This window comes from Herpailurus yagouaroundi, unplaced genomic scaffold, assembly GCF_014898765.1.
Source record: "Herpailurus yagouaroundi ecotype Mexico unplaced genomic scaffold, PumYag 77, whole genome shotgun sequence".
NCBI lineage: Eukaryota > Metazoa > Chordata > Mammalia > Carnivora > Felidae > Herpailurus > Herpailurus yagouaroundi.
The window spans coordinates 42,708,416-42,729,222 of NW_024412388.1; the positions used below are offsets into that span (position 1 = coordinate 42,708,416).

General features: G+C 39.1%; 2 protein-coding genes across 2 annotated transcripts in view; both read left to right on the forward strand.

Annotated features, from left to right (window-relative positions):
- ZYG11B (zyg-11 family member B, cell cycle regulator) overlaps positions 1-5,316 on the forward strand; it is a 95,976-nt gene extending 90,660 nt beyond the window's left edge. Inside the window, exon 14 of the mRNA XM_040470263.1 lies at positions 564-5,316. Coding sequence (XP_040326197.1) covers positions 564-754 — 191 coding nt within the window. The 3' untranslated portion in view covers positions 755-5,316. The remainder of the gene's footprint in view (positions 1-563) is intronic.
- Positions 5,317-14,199: 8,883 nt separating this feature from the next.
- Positions 14,200-20,807, forward strand: part of ZYG11A (zyg-11 family member A, cell cycle regulator) — a 79,818-nt gene continuing 73,210 nt past the window's right edge. Inside the window, exon 1 of the mRNA XM_040470264.1 lies at positions 14,200-14,376. Coding sequence (XP_040326198.1) covers positions 14,287-14,376 — 90 coding nt within the window. The 5' untranslated portion in view covers positions 14,200-14,286. The remainder of the gene's footprint in view (positions 14,377-20,807) is intronic.

The following is a 20,807-nucleotide window of genomic DNA, read 5'->3' on the forward strand; positions in this document are numbered from 1 at the left end:
TATATATATATATATATACACACACACACACACATATATATATACACTTATACACACACACACACACACACACACAATGGAGTTTTACTTGGCAATCAAAAAGAATGAAATCTTGCCATTTGCAACTATGTGGATGGAACTGAAGGGTGTTATGCTAAGTGAAATTAGTCGGAGAAAGACAAAAATCATATGACTTCACTCATATGAGGACTTTTAGACACAGAACAGATGAACATAAGGGAAGGGAAGCAAAAATAATATAAAAACAGGGAGGGGGACAAAACAGAAGAGACTCATAAATATGGAGAACAAGCAGAGGGTTACTGGAGGGGTTGTGGGAGGGGGGATGGGCTAAATAGGTAAGGGGCACTCAGGAATCTACTCCTGAAATCATTGTTGCACTATATGCTACCTAATTTGGATGTAAATTTTAAAAAATGAAAAATAAAATTCAAAAAAAAGAATTAAAAAATAGCTCAAATTTTAAGTGACAAAAAGAACTTTTTTGTGTGTAGAATAATTTTTTTTAAGTGTTTTAAGAAAAGCTCTTTCTCCTCTTTCAGCCTCAAGGTATTGCAGCATGCTGATTGAGGAAGGAGGATTGCAGCATTTATACAACATCAAAGAACACGAACAGACGGATCCCCATGTCCAACAGATTGCTGTGGCCATTCTAGACAGCTTAGAAAAACACATTGTGCGCCATGGGAGACCACCTCCCTGTAAAAAGCAGCCCCAGGCTAGACTAAATTGATAGCCATAAGTAATTGAATAACTGAATCACAGGAATCCTTTTTGTGATAGGTTCATTTGGAATATCTTACCCTCTGTGATGTTTTAGGGGTTTCTATGACAAGAGTCATAAGATCAGTTTGGGATTGACCGTGTAAAGTACTGCCCATGTGAACAGTCTCTAATTTGTCTTGTGATTTTTAACTTCTGAGGCAAGAAGGATCTCTTCCTTCATCATTGCCTTTTAGGAAATTTTCCACATCTTTCCGTGTTTGAACTTACCTGTGCTTGAAATTCTACAGTTTTATGATAAAGTTTGCACGAACCCTTAAGCCAGACTTTTCTGATCTTAAAGTCCCTTCCAATCAATTTGCAGCTTCAGATAAGCTGTTAACCTGATTTCTGGCACTGCTTCAGTTGTAAGTTTTATACTGCTTCTGTATAAAATGGCTTTCTTCTCTGTGTACCTTTTATAAGATGTCCTTCTTAGTGTGAAAGAGCGGAAATCCAAGTCCTGTTTGAAAGCTACTCACCAACTGGAGCCTGGGTGGATGGCAGAAAAAATATATTGGAAAGAAAACTATTAAGGGGGAAAGAAATAAGGAACTAGAGAAAGGTCTGCTCTTACAATACAGTTTTTAAACTGGGACAGGCTATCCTGGAGCCCACCTCTTCTGAGGCAGTAAGCAGTAGCTTATTCTTCATATTTATTCCTGGAAGCATGGGCTGCTGCTTCCTACACAGACTGCTGGTTACTCTCTAGAAATATTTCCCGGGACATCACAGTGTAAAATATTACAACATTCTGTGTTAAAGATTAATTGTCTGAATCTCTATAAGTCATACTATTGTGAAAATGTGAATTTTTATAAAATTGTCTCTTGTTAAAACTGAGCATTATTTTCCCTCTATTTCAAAGTCATTTTATTCAGTGACATAGAGACTACACACGGTATTACCTACTCAGTTAAATACACTTAACAACAGTAAATTTTGTCACAAGAAGTTAAATTTTCTTTCTTTCTTTTTTTTTTTTTCAAAATACATGCATCTTAATGTTCTCATGTTGGAGAAAGATGTCCACACCTCACTGCCAAAAATGAATGAGAAGCATTAGACTGTTGTTAAATACAATGGTTCTAGATGTAGCGTGTAAAAGGAAATATTTTTTGATGGGTTATTTTTTAGACAATTGCCTTTCCTTTTGAGATACCCGTTACAGCAGAGTAAAGAATCAATTATCATTATATCAATAATGGCAGCTGGGAGGCAGCAAGTCACCAAGAAATTTAATTTCCATTTAAAATTTTAGTTTGTGAATAAGGTTAATCACAATTTCAGATGACTGCATTTTTTTCCATAGATGGCTAAACTGTTTTCAATAGAGATTTAAAATGGTATGTTTAAATTATGGTGATTATTCAGAGGCATTTTTATTTAGAAAAGAGCTGGCTTATTAGTGTGCTGATAGCATTTTTGACATACATATTTCATACCACTATCACAAAAATCATACTTGAATTATTTCATACTCCTTCGCAGGGATGAAAACTTAAACTAAAAGAAAATAGTTATTTAGAACCATTAAAAACCATATTATATTGTGGATTACTTCTGACTTAATTGGTTTAAGGAATTTTTATAGGCACAAGATAAATTTTCACGGATTGTCTATTTCAGGGGAAATGGAAGATTCTTTTAGCTTTCCCCCTTTTTCCTAGATTTTAATGTCTAAGGCAAAATGTAGAAAATAGGCCGGCCTGCACTAGCTTGGAAATCGCTAGCTATTTTGACTATCTCCAGGCCTCTTAGCTTGTATAGTTAGGGAAAAGCCTGTTTGAGAAGTTTGGCTTCAAGTGTCTCTTCTGTCCTGTTGAAGCAAAAGTATGTGTTCCTTATTAGGCTAGGCTTAGGTTTTTATCTTTACAAATTGTTTTCAGAAATAGCTAACAATGTACAGAAAACAATAACTCCCTTCATTGCTCAGAATAACTTGATAGATGAAGACTTAAAAATATTGAAAATTAGTTTTAAATTTACTACTTTGAACATTGGTAATGGTGGGATATTTCTGAGTCTTAAAAGCAAAATAATTGCTCACATCCCATATATAAAAATTGTAGTGCCTTTGTGGTTGGGATGGTTCTTAAAATTGTGTATCTAACTAAGGCACAGAATTGTCTGTAAGGTCTTGAATCTGGCTAAAATATAGTAGATGTATATATTGAAATTATGAGGCATAACTGGCCTGTGTCTACAGTTGGAATCTATTAATTAGGCCTATCTTTTACATGCGTATAGTAGAATGTAACAGTACTTGGTGCCTTCAAGGGTTCAAGGGTTACCTCTTCAGTGGCTTAGAGGTGCTGTTTCAAGCACAATTTAGACTAGGGCTGAACCACTCATTGCTCAAATCACTGGTGCACTCAGATATTGTAAAATATCACTACATCAGTCCACAGGCAGCAGCAAGGTTTAGATCTACCAAAGGAAATGGAATTAGACTTTTTAAGAGTATAATGATGCATGTTGGTATCATTGAGTAAAACAAGAACAGTCTAAAATTAAAGCAGAAATCAGGCATCTTGTTCTTTACATCAAATAAGTTTTGCTCGTGGTCTTTACACTCTAAAAAATCATTTTTTCCTTTTGGCAGTTGAAAAGAAACATAAATCAAGTAGTAATAAGGGGTTAGTTAACTCTCTGGCCAAGGACTCAGTGGTTACTGATCTTAATTGAGGATTTGAAAAATTGTATCAGACCCACAGTTCTAGGAATTGACCTTAAATACTGCTGCTCTTTACCCCTGGACAGAAATGCCAGTTAGTGGCACTAGTCAACTTAATTACCTAAGGTGGAGGTGAATCACCATAAAAGGGTGCTATAGGAATTGAATTTCATGACCTCTTTTGTTTGCAAACTTCAAAGATTCGTGTTTAAAAACATCAAATCTATCAAGCCTAAGAAGTTGTTCTTACTATTGAGACCTTTTGAGTTGGCCCTTTTCCTCCCTAGTCACTTTCATTTAGCTGTATGTTTAATTATGCCATGTGTCAAGATAAGATTGGGCCTTCTTCTAGCCCTTTGGAGCACGTTTTAATGAAAATATATTTTATGTTCTCAGTTACGATACATTAATGAACAATGGTTTTGGCTTAGTGTTTTAAAGTGCATGGCACCCTTGTAGAACAACCTGCAGCCAATACCTGAGACTGAAAAGAGGTCATGAGTAGCAGGGAAAACCCACCCCTTTCCTGCCCTCTCTAATGCCATGTTTACAGTATTTGTTCATTGCGCAACTTTTATTTTGGAATAAACAGTATTATTAAACTGAAGGTGTAAATTAAAGGCAGTATCATAATGTCAGCTGATATGGGCAGTTTTATCTGTATGTTACTTATTTGGGAACTTTATATGGATAGGGCCTCAGAGTAGTGTTCTAAGGCAGCCTGTAGAGAAGTTTGCAAACTTACGGTTTCCCTCTCGAATCCGTTGTAGCAGTTTCAAATGATTGTGTGGATATTGGATGTTTAACCTTTACCATTTGCTTTGTATCGACACATTTTTCATTTTAAGTGTTAACTCATGTACTGTTTACTTTAGGAATAATGCAAATCCAACCTTCATCCAGTGATGAGAATAGCAGTATGATAGGAATTTGCTCAATGTGCTTTAAATGAGTAATTGCTTTATCTTTTTTAGTATCTGATAGACTTTGCATGGCACGGTACACTCCTAATTATGCATTCTTTAGTTTCCAAATCTTAACCTAAGACATTCTATATTAACTGATGGGTAGCCTGAGAAAGAGCTTTCTCTGACTGTTTCTCCCCTCAGCCAATATTTTTGGGTAAATTATGGGAAAGTCAATGCTATTTCTCATTTCTCTGGATGAAGCGAAGTTCATTTGGATGGCACAACCAAACTTTAGAGCTAGATAGAATGGCTATTAAGAATATTTAGAAAATCCAAATTTATCAAAATTACTCTATGGAAAATCATACATCTAGTTCATTAATACTATTAGCGTAATTTCGAACTTCCTTTTGGGGAAACTGTTCAAATGGGTTCTTTTAAGCTTATTTTAATCAGCTTAGAAGCAAGAAGCTACTTAGCTAATGAAAGCTGAGATACACTTTCATAAAAGCAAGAAATTGTTGAAAGCATTTTTTTCTTTAAAAAATGGGATGATGTTAATGTCAAGATTTATACTGAGGTAATCCGCAAGAATAAAATTTTAAAATCTTAAAATCCTTGACTTTTGTAGAATTCCCACTGTCAAATTCCCACGGACTTATGAGAGAAAGGCTATCTTTTGCTTAAATTTCGATGGAAGAGTTTAATTCCTTTCAAAGAATATGAAAAATTCATTGGGAAATGTAATGTGTATACATTTCCAAGGCTCTCAAATTCTCTGGACTGAAGGCACTGTTCTCACTGTGGCCAGATGAATGGGAGTGTTCTGTACATGAATCATGCTATATTTTAAATCAGGACATCACTTAGGTATTAATGTTGTGTGTACAGAGTTTTGTTTGGGGAATTTTTTTTTTGCCTAAATAAATGTTATAAATTTTATGTAAAGCGTGTCTTGTCTACTTTATTTCTAGACTATTTGCTTTAATGCAAGATATAGACTCCGTAGTTATTAACTTGTAGCAATGGCTTACCAGTGGTTTTATTGCACAAGTTTCTAGTACTGGATGGAACTCCATTCATTCATTTCATTAAATACCTGTGCTAGGTACTGTTTAAGTGTTGGAGTTTATATAATTTATAAATCCCTCAGGAAACTTACAGTTTTGTGGGGAGGAAATATTAAGCATAGAAATATTATTTTAAATTGCATTACAGGCCAGTCCATAGTGCTTATTATAGAGGCACAGAGATCACAATCCAAACTGGGCACCCATTACACAACCCCAAGAAGACTTCCTAGAGAACATAATATCTGGGTTGACATTCATTCACACAACTATTGAGATAATTAACTGATATAATGTATGTTAAGAGTATTTAATGAGGGAGATTACCAAAAAACAAGGTTTAAGCCAGAAAGAAGCCTTAGTTATTTATTTCAGTTTCAGAAACTCATTTTGTAGTTGAAGAAACGGTCTTAAATAAAACGAGCTTGTCTGTCACACAGGAAGCCAGTGACAGACTGTGCGCTACAATTATTTCCAGACTTCCAATCCAGTAGGCCTCTCCTCCCCACCACATTGTTACATAATAGCATGAGATTTCTTAGATTTTAGGCATTATGTGATTAAGCATCAAGTGAATGTTACAGAAAAGAATGCACCAAATGGTCACAGAAGTGGAGATTGTCCCTGAGGATGATGTTCTAGGGCAGCGTTAGTGTTAGAATGCTATAGAATCGTTAATGAATGGTCAAAATAAATACGATTGCTTCACTAATATACAAATATGAGATTAGCTGTGTTAGGATGACAGGTTTTTTTTTTTAAGTTTTATAACTTCAAAAAGGAAAAATTGTAAAACCTTACTCCACCCTTCCCCCTCCCTCACCCTTTGTCACAGTTTTTATTATGTAGATTGACCCAATCTCTCTTGACTGAATTCCTCCTTTCTTCCCATTATCCTTCCATCCTCTCTTCCCCACTAATCTGCATTTTAGGAGTCCAATGAATTGTTCTAACTCCATTAACTCCTTGAATTGAGAGGAGGGGATGAATGGTAGAAACCATGAGCACTCACATTAATTATTTTTGTTCTTATAATTTAAGATTCTAATGCAGTCTCAAAATTTAGTCTTTACACAGGCTCCAGCCTATGAAAGAGCAAGTCCTAGGCTGGGAGTACCCACAGTGAGCTCTTAGCTTTCAGAAGTAAGCCTTTAGAACAAGTTTGGGGAAACGACACCAATAGCCAGATGCTGCAAACGAATGGCTTACTCCCATGCCTTCAGTAAGACAGCTGCTCAAAATCATCTTGCAATGACTCAGTCAAGGACCATCTCTAATGAGTAGCCCTTCTTGACTTGGGATATGACTACTAACAGCTAAGAAGAATAGCAAAAACTCTTAGCTCAGGTGCCTGGGTGGCTCAGCACCACTTTGGGCACAGGGATTGGAAGACAAAACAAAACAAAAAACCTTAGCTCTCCTGTCATTTCACATTAATATACATTATAAAAGGAACAATTTTCAATTACATACCTAGAATGTGATTGTCATATTTGAATATGGAAATTAAAGGGTTTCCAAAAACATATTTTACCTAATTCTCAGTCTCATCAATTTGGCCTTAAACAAAACCCTTCAAAACTGCCGATACTATGAATGATGAGCCAAGTACTGCATTTAACTCTCAAATATCTTGTAAGGAAAGATAATTATTCCCTACCTTTACAGATGAAGGGAAGCCTAACGAGATCAAATGACTTGCCTCAAATCATAAGATATAGAGGAACTTGTAGATTAAACCTAGACACTGTTTTGACACTAGTATCTCCACTATTTGTAGAACTTTTGCTATTTTGTAAAGTTAGTACTAATGATTTTCAATGCAAAGCAAAGGTATAATCAAAATCCCTTTGAAACTGATTCATGAAATAAAGCACATTATTATTAGTGGATATTAGCAGTGGATTTAAAGATTTCTCCTTTAAAGACCTATGAGACTAAATCAACCATAATTTAGGTTTTGGGGTCAATCAATTAACACTATATGCCAAGTACTATTGGAAGGGGTCTATAATTTCAAATACTACTAGTCACTCGATAGATTCCAATGACTGACTTGGAATTCCAATGTAACTGGAAACTATATCAAGGTAAGCACTCTGCTAAACCTTTTTATGTGTATTTTCTCAGTTAAGCCTTGCAACAACCTTATAACAACGGTGACAATTATTCCATTTTATGGATACAGAAATTGTGAGGTATTAAATAACTTTGCCAGGGTCACAGACTATTAGGTGTCATAGTCACGCATTAAGACTCAGGTCTGTCAGGCTCTGAAATCTGTGCTCTTAGTCACTGTGCTATACACAGGAAAAATCCAATTTAACCATTAATGCCAATCTCAAATCCAATTTAAACCGTTCCTGTTTAGGGCTGCTTACACTTTGTGCTCCTTTGTGGTTCCAGTTCCTTTCTTTATTTCCTAGGCAGGCTCTTTCCATAACAAAGGTTTTATTGCTGATCACAATGGGAGAAATAAACCAAAGCTAACAGACATAGATATGGGTAAATCACAGATGTTAATAGCTCATCTTTGTGTGCTTCCTTAATGCCCAGAAAGAGACAAATACTTGCTCAAAGTCACAGACCTTTCCCTTAGAAAGCATCCTATCTATTTGAAAGCCAAAAATAACACATAGGGTAGAAGTTCTATTAGCTTTTAAGTAACTGCCCAAAGGAGAGGTGAAGTGGAATTTGAATTTAGGCTTTTTTGACATCAAAGTTCATGATCTTTCCTCTATACTTCAGGTCCATGAGGCTTAAGAGATTTTATAAAATTCTTAAAGAATGTCAACCGTGATTTAAAGAGATCTTGACTACAGTTTTCTAATTTCATTTCAAAGTTTTATTTCTTTATTTTGTTATTTTTAAAGATATATTTATTAAGTTTATTTATTTTGAGAGAGATAGAGCATGTGAGGGAGAGAGGGGAAGAAAGAGGGAGAGAGAGAGAATCCTGAGCAGGCTCTACGCTTCAGTACAGAGTCTGATGTGGGGCTTGCACCCATGAACTGTGAGATCATGACCTGAGCTGAAACCAAGAGTCAGACGCTTAACTGACTGAGCCACCCAGGTGCCCTATTATTATTGTCTTTAAGTAGGCTTCATTCACACCTAGCAAGGAGCCCAACATGGGGCTTGAACTCACGACCCTGAGATGAAGATATGAGCTGAGATCAAGAGTCAGATGATTAACTTGTGGGACCCAAGGAATTTAACAAAAACCCCCTACCCCTGGACAAGCAGAGCAAGACTAACTCCATTTTATGCTACACCCACCATCCCATGTATAACCCCCACCTACTTATTGCTTAAGACACTCCCCCACCCTAGTCAAGCCGCAGGGCACACCCTTACTGGAAACCGGCTCATATAGGAACGAGGAACCTCTAACTGCCAAAGAGTGTAAACCCCGCCTTTTGCCCTCCAAACTTGCGTGCCAATTCTGACCAGAGTGATAGGCTAGTTCAAACAGTTACTATAGGGTAAATTGTAATTCAATTGGCCACCTGCGTGTGGACTAACATGACTATGCAACTTTCTGTGTGTGTTACAATCTCATTGGCCACTGGCCCCTATAAAACTGCTACACCTCTTAACCTAGGGGTCCAAGTCCCTGCTCCACTGTGTCGGGTATACTTGGGCCCAAGCTCGAGCTTGCAAGTAAACCCTCGTGCGTTTGCATCGGAATTGGCTCCTTGGTGGTCTCTCGGATTCGAAATCGGGGGCATTACAAATTGACTGAGCCACCCAGGTGCACTGAGAAGTTGAATTTCTTTAAACTTCTCAGTTTATCTACATCTGCACAATCCTTCCCTACCTTTTCTTCAGAGTTGGCAGGAAGAGAGTAGGGTATGTCAGTGAAGGCTTTGTAGAGGAATTGACACCTAAGTGAGATTAAAAGGATCAATAGAAATTAGGTGGGGGGAGGGGGTAGAGTGAACAACAACAAGTGTGCAAAAGTACATTTCTGGGGGCGCCTGGGTGGCTCAGTCTGCTAAGCTTCCGGCTTGGTTTCTGCTCATGATCTCACGGTTTATGAGTTCGAGCCTGGCATCGGGCTCTGTGCTAGCAGTGCAGAACCTGCCTGGGATTCTCTCTCTCTCCCACTCTCTCTGCTCCTGTCCTGCTCACACTGGTGCATGCTCTGTTCGCTCTCTATATTTAAGAGTCTCTTATGTTTTGTTCCCGTTAGAGCACCATCTTTAAGAATTTTTTTATTCTTCATGAGATGGGAGGTTATAGGAGAGTTTTGTTTAGAAGGGTGACATGACCGTTTAAAATGATCACCCCATGGGACACCTGGGTGTCTCAGTTGATTAGGCAACCAACTTTGGCTCAGGTCATGATCTCACGGTTTGTGAGTTCAAGCCCCGTGTGGGGCTCTGTGCTGACAGCTCGGAGCCTGGAGCCTACTTTGGATTCTGTGTCTCCCCCTCTCTCTGCCCCCTCCCCTGCTCACACTCTGTGTCTCTCTGCCTCTCAATAATAAATAAACGTTAAAAAAATAAAATAAAATGATCACCCCAGCTCCTGTTTTGAGAATAGATTTCAGTGGAGCAAGGGTAGAAGCTGAGAAACCAGATAAGAAGATCTTGTAAAAATCCAAGCGGGGGCGCCTGTGTGGCTCAGTTGGTTGAGTGTCAGACTTCAGCTCAGGTCAGGATCTTGCAGTCTGTGGGTTTGAGCCCTGTGTCGGGCTCTGTGCTGACAGCTCAGAGCCTGGAGCCTGCTTCGGATTCTGTGTCTCCCTCTCTCCCTGACCCTCCCCCATTCATGCTCTGTCTCTCTCTCTCTCTGTCAAAAATAAATAAACATTTAAAAAAATAATTTAAAAAAAATCCAAGCAGGCAATGACAAGCCGTTGGCCCAGGGAAGAGGTAGAACATAGATAATCTCTAGATATATTTTGAAGATAGAACGAAGGGTTTCTTAAAAGGTAGGATAGGTGATATAAGAATAAAAAACAAGGGGGCACTTGGCTGGCTCAGTTGGTAGAGCATGGGACTCTTGACCTTGGGGTCATGAGTTCAGCCCTAATGTTGGACCAAGAGCCTATTCTTAAAAAAGGAGAGAGAATAAAAGAGTTAAAAATGATTTCCAAGATTTCATAAGCAACTGAAAATGAAGAAATTGCCACATATACTGAAATAGAAAAGACTGGCAAGAAAAGCAAGTTAGGGGGAGGATATCAAGAGTTTACTTTTGGACACATTAAGGCTGTTTATATAACCAGGTTGTCTATATGTTGAATAGACAGCTGGGTATGAGTCTGAAGTTCGAAAGTGAGGCATGGGGTAGACATAAAAAATAGGGATACATCAGCATATAGATTGCTTGCAAAGTGATGAAACTAGATAAAATCCCCACAAGTAAAAGAATGGATAGAGGAGAGGTATACAAGCACTGAGTCCTGGCATACACAAAGAAGTAGAATTCTGAGTGATGAGGAATCAGGAGGATGAGAAGGAGCAGCCAGTGAGGTAGGTGGAAAAGAGAAAGAAAGAAGAAAGAGGTTGGGGGCGGGGGGGTGGGAGGGGAAGAGATGTATTCTGGAAGCTAAATGAAAGTATTATTTATTTATTTATTTATTTATTTATTTATTTATTTATTTATTTATTTATTATTTTTTGTGAATGTATTTTAGAGAAGAAGAAATCACTTGGGTCAAATGCTGCTGAACAGTCAAATAAGATGAAGAATGAAAAGTGCATTTATCAACTTGACAAGAACTGTTTAGTGGAGTGGCCAGGGTGAAAGAAAATGGTAAGAGACACCAGGTACAGACCACACTTTAGAGAGGTTTTACTGTAAACAGAGTAGAAGAGATGGGGGGGAGTACGTTGTCAAAAGTTTAAAAGTAGTAGAAAAACCAATGAATTACCCAAGTAGTGATTAGTATAAGTTTCTTGTGCACACCAAAACCCTGCAAACCAAGAGCACTCAAAACCAAGAAATGGAATGAGGCTCAGGGGTTATAAAGCAGCTTATATAGTGAGAAAGCAGTGATTACTCTTCACAGTGGTTGGTTATAATATTAGAGTTGTCTTAAATGATAAGGAATTGATTACTGGTTACCTCATACCAACCTTAGGAAACAGTTTAAGTTTTGCTTATTATTTTCAGAAGCATAAGCAAGAAATGACCCAGGTTAAGTTAGCCTTGCAAAATAAATTAAATTAAACTTTGTACAACTAACTGTTTTTTTCTGTTCAGGGAATTTTTGAGGGTGGTCTCCATTTGTTTTTGACTTTTACAACCTGAATAATTAAGTCAAAAGTATTTTTTTTGTTTTTAATTATGGAAAGAGTATAGGCTTTTTTCTTAATGTTTTTTTTTAAATTTATTTTTGACAGAGAGAGACAGAGCATGAGTGGGGGAGGGTCAGAGAGAGAGGGAGACACAGAATCCGAAGCAGGCTCCAGGCTCTGAGCCATCAGCACAGAGCCCCATGCGGGTTCGAACTCACAGACCGCGAGATCATGACTTGAGCTGAAGTCAGACGCTCAACCCACTGAGCCACCCATGCGCCCCAGTATAGGCTTTTTTTTTAATTTATTTTTTATTTTTTAAAAGACTTTATTTTTGAAGTTATTTATTTATTTATTTATTTATTCAGAAAGAAGGAGAGAGAGCCAGGGAGGGGCAGAGAGAGAGGGAGAGAGAATCCTAAGCAGGAGTTCGAGCCCATGAACCATGAGATCATGACCTGAGCCAAAACCAAGGGTTGAATGCTTACCCACTGAGTCACCCAGGTGTCCCTTAAATATTTTATTTTTAAGCAATCTCTGCACCCAACATGGGGCTCAAACTTAACAACCCTAAGATCATAAGTGGGAGCATGCTGCACCCACTGAGCCAGTCAGGTGTCCCTCAGCTTGTTTATGTGCTGGTGTCAATGATCCAAGAAAGGGGACAAATGATAATTCAGGAGAAAGAAAGGATGTTGCTGGGTGATGTCTTTGACTAAGCAAGAGGGGATAAGATCTAGTGGACAAGTCCAAATACAGGAGCTGACCTTAGGTAAGAGCAAAATAGTTGATAGTAATAGGCAGTAAGGCAAAGACAGTTTGCCCATACAGAGAGGTGGGTAGTTGTTGATGGTGAGAACTTAGGATGCTCTTTTTTAAAATTTTATTTTATTGCTTTTCTTTTTTTCAGTAAAACAGGAAGCTGAGAATATGTTTGGAGGAGGAGGTGTTGGAAGTTGGAGGATAGAGAAGTTATGAAATAATAGTCCACTGAAAATAAACTCCCAACATTGACTGGACTGGGAGTTAGAAAACTAGATTTTGATTCCCAGGTTTTCTGTTCATCACGTGGATAAAATTTAACTTGTCTATTCAATCTCTCAGGTGTTCAGTTTCTCTGTGGGTAAAATGGAGATACCTACTGTAAATAACTTTTTAATGTTTATTGTTTATTTTTGAGAGAGACAGACAGGGGTGGGGGGGGGGAAGGGCAGAGAGAGAGGGAGACACAGAATCTAAAGCAGGCGCCAGGCTCTGAGCTGTCAGCACAGAGCCAGACAGGGAGCTCAAGCTCACAAGCAGTGAAATCGTGACCTGAGCTGAAGTCAGACAGTTAATGGACTGAGCCATGCAGAAGCCCTGGATTTTTTTTTTTTTTTAATGAGGATTAAATAAAAGAATAAATGTGAAAGGAAAGCATTTTGCAAAGTATTTGTACTTGAAAAATAACTAACTTTTGAATCCACTTATTAAGGACTTGCTATGTGTCAAGCATTATCATAGTTTTATGTATGTTATCTTATTTAATCTTTACACACCAACCCTGGGCGCTAACACATTCTTATCACATTTTACTGATGGGGATGTTGAACTTCAGAGAAATTAAGAACTTTGCTCAAGGTTCACAAATTAGTAGATGGCTGAGGAGGCATTCCAATCCAGGGTTCAAATCTAAGGCTCATACTCTTAAGAACTACCCTTTTCAAGACATATTTTTACTTAAATTAGCTGAAGTGTACTAATTTACTGCTTTCAGAGTTTCTTTCTTGGAGCAGGTTATAAGGATTTTCTTAGTACCTTGCAGGTCACAAGAAAGCTGAGTAAAGGAAGTCAGAAGTGTTTTTCATACTTGATTCATTCAATGTCGGTAGGAGTTGGATCAACAGAGAAGAGTGATAAAAGAGAGGTGTTGTTACCACAGTTTTAGGAGAAAGGTCTTTAAAAATATATTTTTTAAAGTATTTATATCTATATATCTATATCTATATCTATAGATATATATATATATTCTAGGGGTGCCTGCCTGACTCAGTCAGTAGACCATGGGACTCTCAATCTTGGGTCCTGAGCTGAAACCCCACGTTGGGTATAGAGAGTACTGAAAATACATAAATAAATATTCTATTTTCCAATTTCACAGGCATACTCTCGAGTGGGCATACTCTAGAGTGGCTACAGCAGTGAGGTATCAACCCCTGAGGTGTGGGTTTAAGGCAAGTTGGTCTCAGAGGCGTGAGTAGGAGTTGGGTGAGCGCTCTCTGTGGCGTTGGTGTGCCCAAAGGAGGACGGTTGGGCCCTGATAGGGTGGGGTGGTGGTCGGCACGGGTAGGCGAGGGGCGGGCCGGCCCCGGGGGCGGGGTCTGCGGCGGTCCGGCCTCCGAGGGAGGGGGAGAGGCCGCGGCGGGCGCGTGCGCGTGGTCACGCCGGGCGTTTCAAAACCCCTGCGGTCCGAACGGTACAGCGTGATTGCTGCGTGCGCTGCCCGGGAGCGGGCGCTCCTCAGCTGCCTCACAGCGAGGTTCGACCCTTTCTCTCGCGGGATCCGGGTCCGCGCTCGACGCTCGCTCTCTCCTGCCGCCCCGCCGACGGGGGTCGCCATGGTTCACTTCTTGCACCCGGGCCTGTCGCCCAGGAATATCGTCCCTCCCGACGCTCAGAAGGATGCCCTGGGTTGCTGCGTGGTGCAGGTGAGCACCGGGGCGGGGACGCGAACCTCGGCGGGACGCCGCGCTAGCCAGGGAGTCGTCGGGGACTGTGCGAAGGCACTTGCTGGTTCGTTTGGCTGACGTGGGGTAAAGTCTGAAGAGTGAGCCGAGGCTGGGCTCCTGTCGTCGCTGGGGAAGTGCACGCTGGAAGGGAGTTTTCTGTCCCGGGCGTCCCAGCCTCTGGGCCGAGCGCTCTGACCTGGCGCCGCAGCGTTCAGGCTCGGCGAGGGCGAGTCCCGCCCCCCGGCTGACCCGAGGGCATCTCCTCTTCAGGTCTGCGATTCTCATCTGTGGAGGCAGCCGCCGTTTGCTGAGTGGTGTAAGCTCGGACGTAAACTCTCTAGGCTTGGCCGGCAGTTGACGGTGGCGCTTATTATTGTCATAATGAACCCAAATGCCCCCGACCTCGACCGTACTGCCACGTGCATTGTGGACGTGGTACTCCATAGAGACTGTGACCCAGCAGTCCCTAGTACCCGAGGCCTGTGCCCCGGAACTCTAGCTGGAAGCCGCTCGTGCGTCCGGCGAGGGGGTGGGGGGACTAGAACCCCAAGACTTGATATTCTTTAAGTTCACGTGTACCTCCTTCCGCCCTCCCACCACGGAATTCCTATTAAACTACACCTACGAAAATGCAAACCAAGAGAGTGTATTTTCTGCTGTGTGTTAAGTATCGCGTTTCTAGAGTAATCCGGTTATCTCTAGTCTTTTGTATGCATTGATAGTCTCCATTTTTCTGTGGTCTAGGGCAGTTGAGAACTCTAAAGGTTAGTTGATTTGCTTAAGAACCTGAACTTGACTTCGGGTGTTCTGGGGTCAGATTCCACATTCTACAACGCCCCAAGGGCCACGACTCTTACAACTCAAAATCCACTTAAGGCTCAACCTAAAATATGGAGGGAAGGAAACGTTCATTGAGGTTGTACTTTACGTGCAATACCTTGTTGGAAGATTGTTGTGCCCTACAACGATCTGTCCTGTACTTCTCTGTACTCTGTTGGATTCACTTTTAATGCTGCTATATAATTTGTAAATTTGTTTGTAGCAAATAGAAAAGCTGGGTTTTTAAGCATGTACTATATAGCACAGTATCTCAAGCACATTTTTTGTTGACGCTAATTGGAATTGAAACAAGATTTTTCCCTAGAAATCAAACCAACCCATTTTCTGCCTGGTTCCATAGTGTACTGCATACATTCGTTTTCTTGGTAAGATTTTATTTTCAATTAATCTTGAAAATTAACACATTTTCGCTTATATATATTTTCCCATTTATGTCATCTTTAATTTTATTTAGTAATGTGTTGTAGTTTTTGATAATAAAGGTCTGTGACATATTTTGTTAAATTCATCCCTATTTTTGATACTGTAAAAATATTTTTGAAAAACAATGCAAAGAATTTTTTGGTGTATTGCTCTTGTATCCTGCAATCTTGCTAGATTCACTTTTTTTTTAAAGATTTCTTAAGATTTTCGTCACAGTTATGTCATCTGCGAATAAAGACAGCTTAACTTTATTCCCTTTTAGTCTATGCTTTTTTTTTTAAGTCTATGCTTTTTATTTCCTTTTTCTAAATTGTATTTTCTCTAGAACCTTTGTAAAATGTTGAAGTGGTGAGAGTAAACATCTTTGTATTCTAGATCTTTCACCTTTAAGTATGATACTGGTTAAAGGTTTTTCTATAGATGCCCTTTATCAAGTTAAGGATGTTTTCTTCCATTCCTAGTTTGCCAGGAGTATACTTAAAAAAAATATTTTTTTTTTTATGTTTTTATTTTTGACAGAGAGAGAGAGAGCGCGCGCGAGCGAGCATGAGCGGGGGAGGGACAGGAGAGAGAGGGAGACATAGAATCAGAAGCAGGCTCCAGGCTTTGAGCTGTCAGCACAGAGCCCGATGCAGGGCTGACCTGAGCCGAAGTCGGACGCTCAGCTGACTGAGCCACCCAGGCGCCCTTGCCAGGAGTATTTTTAAAATCATGAATGTGTGTTGAATTTTGTCAAGTGCTTTTTCAGCATTTATTAAGATTATATGTTTTTGTTGTTTTTCTGTTAATGTGGTGGACTTTCTAGATTGTGAATTTAACTTTATACATTTACATCTAAACCCCACATGGTCATGATGTATTGTTTTTATATACCACAGGATTTTATTTGCTGATATTTCGTTAAGTATTTGTATGCCCCGTGTTTATGAGGGAGATTGCTCTCCAGAGATATTTTATCTAGTTTTAGTATCACGATAATGCTGGCCTCAAAAATGAATTGGGAATTGTTCCCTGTTCAATTTTTTTTCCTATTCAATTTTTTGAGTTTGTGGAGGATAGATATTATTTTTTGCCTTTTAAAAAATTTAATTATTTCTTTTGAGTAAACTCTGCCCTCAATGTGGGGCTCAAACTCATGACCCTGAGATTATTTCTTCCTTAGATGTTTAATAGCACTCATCAGTGAAGCCACTGAAACTAATTTCTTTGGGAGAGCTATTCATATACTTCATTTTATGTTTTATAAAAGCATCAATTTATCGAGTCATAACATTCCTAAATATGTATGCATTTATTAATAGATTATCAGTTTTTGTAGTTATTTAAGTAATTTGCCTATTTCATCTGAGTTACCAAATTTATTGGCAAAATTGTTCATAGGATACCTTTTTGTCATTTTAATTCTTATAGGATCTGTAATGATGTTCCCTCTTTTGTTCCTGGTATTGGTGTTCTCTCTTTTTACTTTCTCTTAGTCTTTGTATCTAGGGATTTAATAATTGTTAGTCTTTTTGAAGAACTAACTTTTGGTTTTGATTTATATCCATTGCACATCTGTTTTCTCTTATTTCTGCTTGTATCTTTATAATTTCTTATGTTTATCTTTGGGTTTAACTTACTCTCTATCTTTTTAAGGTGGAAATTTAGGGCATTAAATTTATAAGTTGTTTCTAAATTTTTTTAAATGTTTTTAAATTTATTTTTGAGAGAGGCATAGCACGAGTGGGGGAGGGGCAGAGAGACAGACAGACAGACACACACACACACACACACACACACACACACACACACACAAAATCTGAAGCAGGCTCAAGTCTCTGAATTGTTAGCAAAGAGCCTGATGCGGGGCTTGAACTCATGAACCTTAAGATCATGACCTGAGCCAACGTTGGACGCTTCACAGACTGAGCCAAGAACCTTAAGATCATGACCTGAGCCAACGTTGGACGCTTCACAGACTGAGCCACCCAGGTGACCCTTACATCTTGTTTCTAATACAAACATTTCCTCCAATAGTGCTTTGGTTAATACCCATAAACTCTGGTATATTGTTCACAATATTTTCTAATTTCCATTATGATTTCTTCTTTGAGCCATGGGATGTTTAGAAATGTATTGCTTCATTGCCAAATAGTTGGGGATATTTAACATATCTTTTTTTTTTTTTAAGGGGGGGAGGGGAGAGGGAGAGAGAATCCCAAGTAGGCCCCTCACCCAGTGCAGAGTCCTTCACGTGGCTTGATTCTAGCACCTGAGCTGAAATCAAGAGTTGGGTGCTCGACCAACTGAGCCAGTCAGGCACTCCACACATCTTTTTTTTTTTTTAAATTGACTTCAAACGAGGGGCGCCTGGGTGGCTCAGTCGGTTAAACGGCCGACTTCGGCTCAGGTCATGATCTCGCGGTCCGTGAGTTCGAGCCCCACGTCGGGCTCTGTGCTGACAGCTCTGTTCTGTGATTCAGAACAGGCCGAATCTGAAATCAGCCTGCTTCAGATTCTGTGTCTCCCTCTCTGACCCTACCCCATTCGTGCTCTGTCTCAAAAATAAATAAACGTTAAAAAAAAAAAATTGTAAATTGACTTCAAACATAATTATTGTTAGAGACCATACTCTATGACTTTAATCCATTTGTATACATATATTTTAAATGTTTATTTATTTTTGAGATAGAGAGCACCAGCATGGGAGGGGCAAAAAGGGGTGGGGAGACAGAGGATCCAAAGTGGGCTTTGCACTGACAGTGGTGAGGCTTGAACTCAGGAACTGTGAGAATCATGACCTGAGCTGATGCTGGACACTCATCAGACTGAGCCACTCAGGTGCCCCTTAATCCATTTACATTTATTGAGATTCGTTTTATGGCTCAGATATGATTTATCTTGGTGCACACTTATGTGCACTTAAAGATATATATTGTACAGCAATATATATGGGTTTTATCTATGAATGTCAGGTGAAGTTGGTTGATAATGTTAATTTTCTATATTCTTACTCCTTTTCCAGCTCCTTGTTTTTTATCAGTTGTTTGAAGATGAATGTTCATTTCCAACTCTGGATTTTTCTTTTTATTCTTTGAGTTTGCTTCATGAATTTTGAAGCTGTTAGTAAGTGCATATACATTTAGGAATTACGTCTTCCTGATGAATTGATCCTTTTATCTTTATGTATTCTGGTAATAGTCTCGCCTTGAAGTCTTTTTCTGACATTAATATAGTTAACTCCGTTTTCCTTATGATTGGTATTTGAGAATCCTGTATGGTTGTTCATGTTTAAAGCACATCTCTTGTAGAAAAGGTCTTTTATTCAGTCTGACAGTCTGCCTTTTAAATCAGAGTAAATGTGATTATCAAAGTTGTTGGGTTTAAAGTCTGCTGTGTTGCTATTTGTGTTTTATTTGTCCTGTTTGTCATTTTGTTTCTTCCTTTCCTGACTTGAACACTTTTCAAGTTTCATTTTATCTCTCCTATTGACTTGCTAGTTCTGCTTCTCTCCTTTACCTTCTTCCAGTCTTTCCCCCCTCCCCCCTTCTGTCAGTCTTTAATGGTCACTCAAAGGTAGCAGTTTTTAAAGTGTGGATTAAGGACCTCTGTGGTCTTTAAGGCCCCAATTTCTTTCTTTTTTTACATTTATTTATTTTTGAGAGACAGAGACAGAGCATGAGCAGGGGAGAGGCAGAGAGAGAAGGAGACACAGAATCTGAAAGCACGCTCCAGGCTCTGAGCAAGCTGTCAGCACAGAGCCCCATGTAGGGCTTGAACCCGTGAACTGTGAGATCATGACCTGAGCCAAAGTTGGACACTCAACTGACTGAGCCACCCAGGCGCCCAGCGTGGAATTGGGTTTTTAACTTCTTTTATTTCTAAATGAATTAATACAGGTTTTAAAGATTTCTGAGTTTTAACTTATGTAGTAACATGTTGATAGATAGAATCCAGTTTTTAAGAGTATAAAGTGGTCCTAAGACCAAGAAGTTTGAGAGTCACAGCTCTGGGTTTTAAAATACACATTTGACTTGATCACATTCTACTTTAAAATATATCAGTTTAGGGGCACCTGGGTGGCTCAGTTGGTTAAGCATCCGACTTCAGCTCAGGTCATGATCTCACTATTTGTGAATTCGAGCCCCACATCTGTGCTGACAACTCGGAGCCTGGAACCTGCTTCAGATTCTGTGTCTCCCTCTCTTTGCCCCTTCCCCACTCAGGCTCTGTCTCTCAAAAATGAATAAACGTTAAAAAAAAATTTTTTTTAAATATAGCAGTTTACCTTAAAACAGTATTCTTTGATTTTTTTTCCCTTTTGTTTTGTCCTTGGTGCTAGTGAGATAATATACCTCTTACTTCTCCATGTTATAAATTGCACAATTTATTTCTTTATTTTTGCTTTGATCAGTTATTTCTTAAAGACATTAGGAAATAAAAAAGTTTTTTTCTTTATCCACGTTTCCATTTCCATTACTCCCTTTTTCTTAAATCCCAAATATTCATCTTCTTTCCTTTTTCTTCAGCTTAAAGAACATTTAACCTTTCTTATAGTGTAGATTGGTTGGCAACAAGTTCTCTCTGCTTTTTGTTTGAGAATATCTTTATTTCAGCTTTATTTCTGAAAGCTATTTTAATTGTACTTAATTTTTTTCCCCTATTGTACTTTTTTGGGAAAGATTTTGTTTTATTAAATTTTTTTAATGTTTATTTATTTATTTTGAGAGCGAGAGAGCAGGGGAGGGGCAAAGAGAGAGAATCCCAAGCAGGCTTTGCACTGTCCCTGCAGAGCTGGATGTGGGGCTCAAACTCACAAACCTTGAGTTCATAACCTGAGCCAAAATCAAGAGTTGGACACTTCACTGACTGAGCCACCCAGGCACCCCTCAACATAAGAATTTTTGAGGAACACAGTCTATAGCAAGGAGTGAGGGCTAATTTTAAAGGAGTGATTTGGGGGACACAGCCCAAGGCAACCTTAACAAATCATTAACAAGTCTTAACAAATGTTAAGAATCTTGATGAGATTAGTGGAATCTTTATGAGAGAATGGAGGGAGATTTGAGACCTGGAGACACAGGGAGGAAGGCCATGTGAAGATGAAGACAGAGATCATTGTTGCTGCCTCAGTTGGGGAGAGCCAGGAGCTTCTACAAGCTAATAAC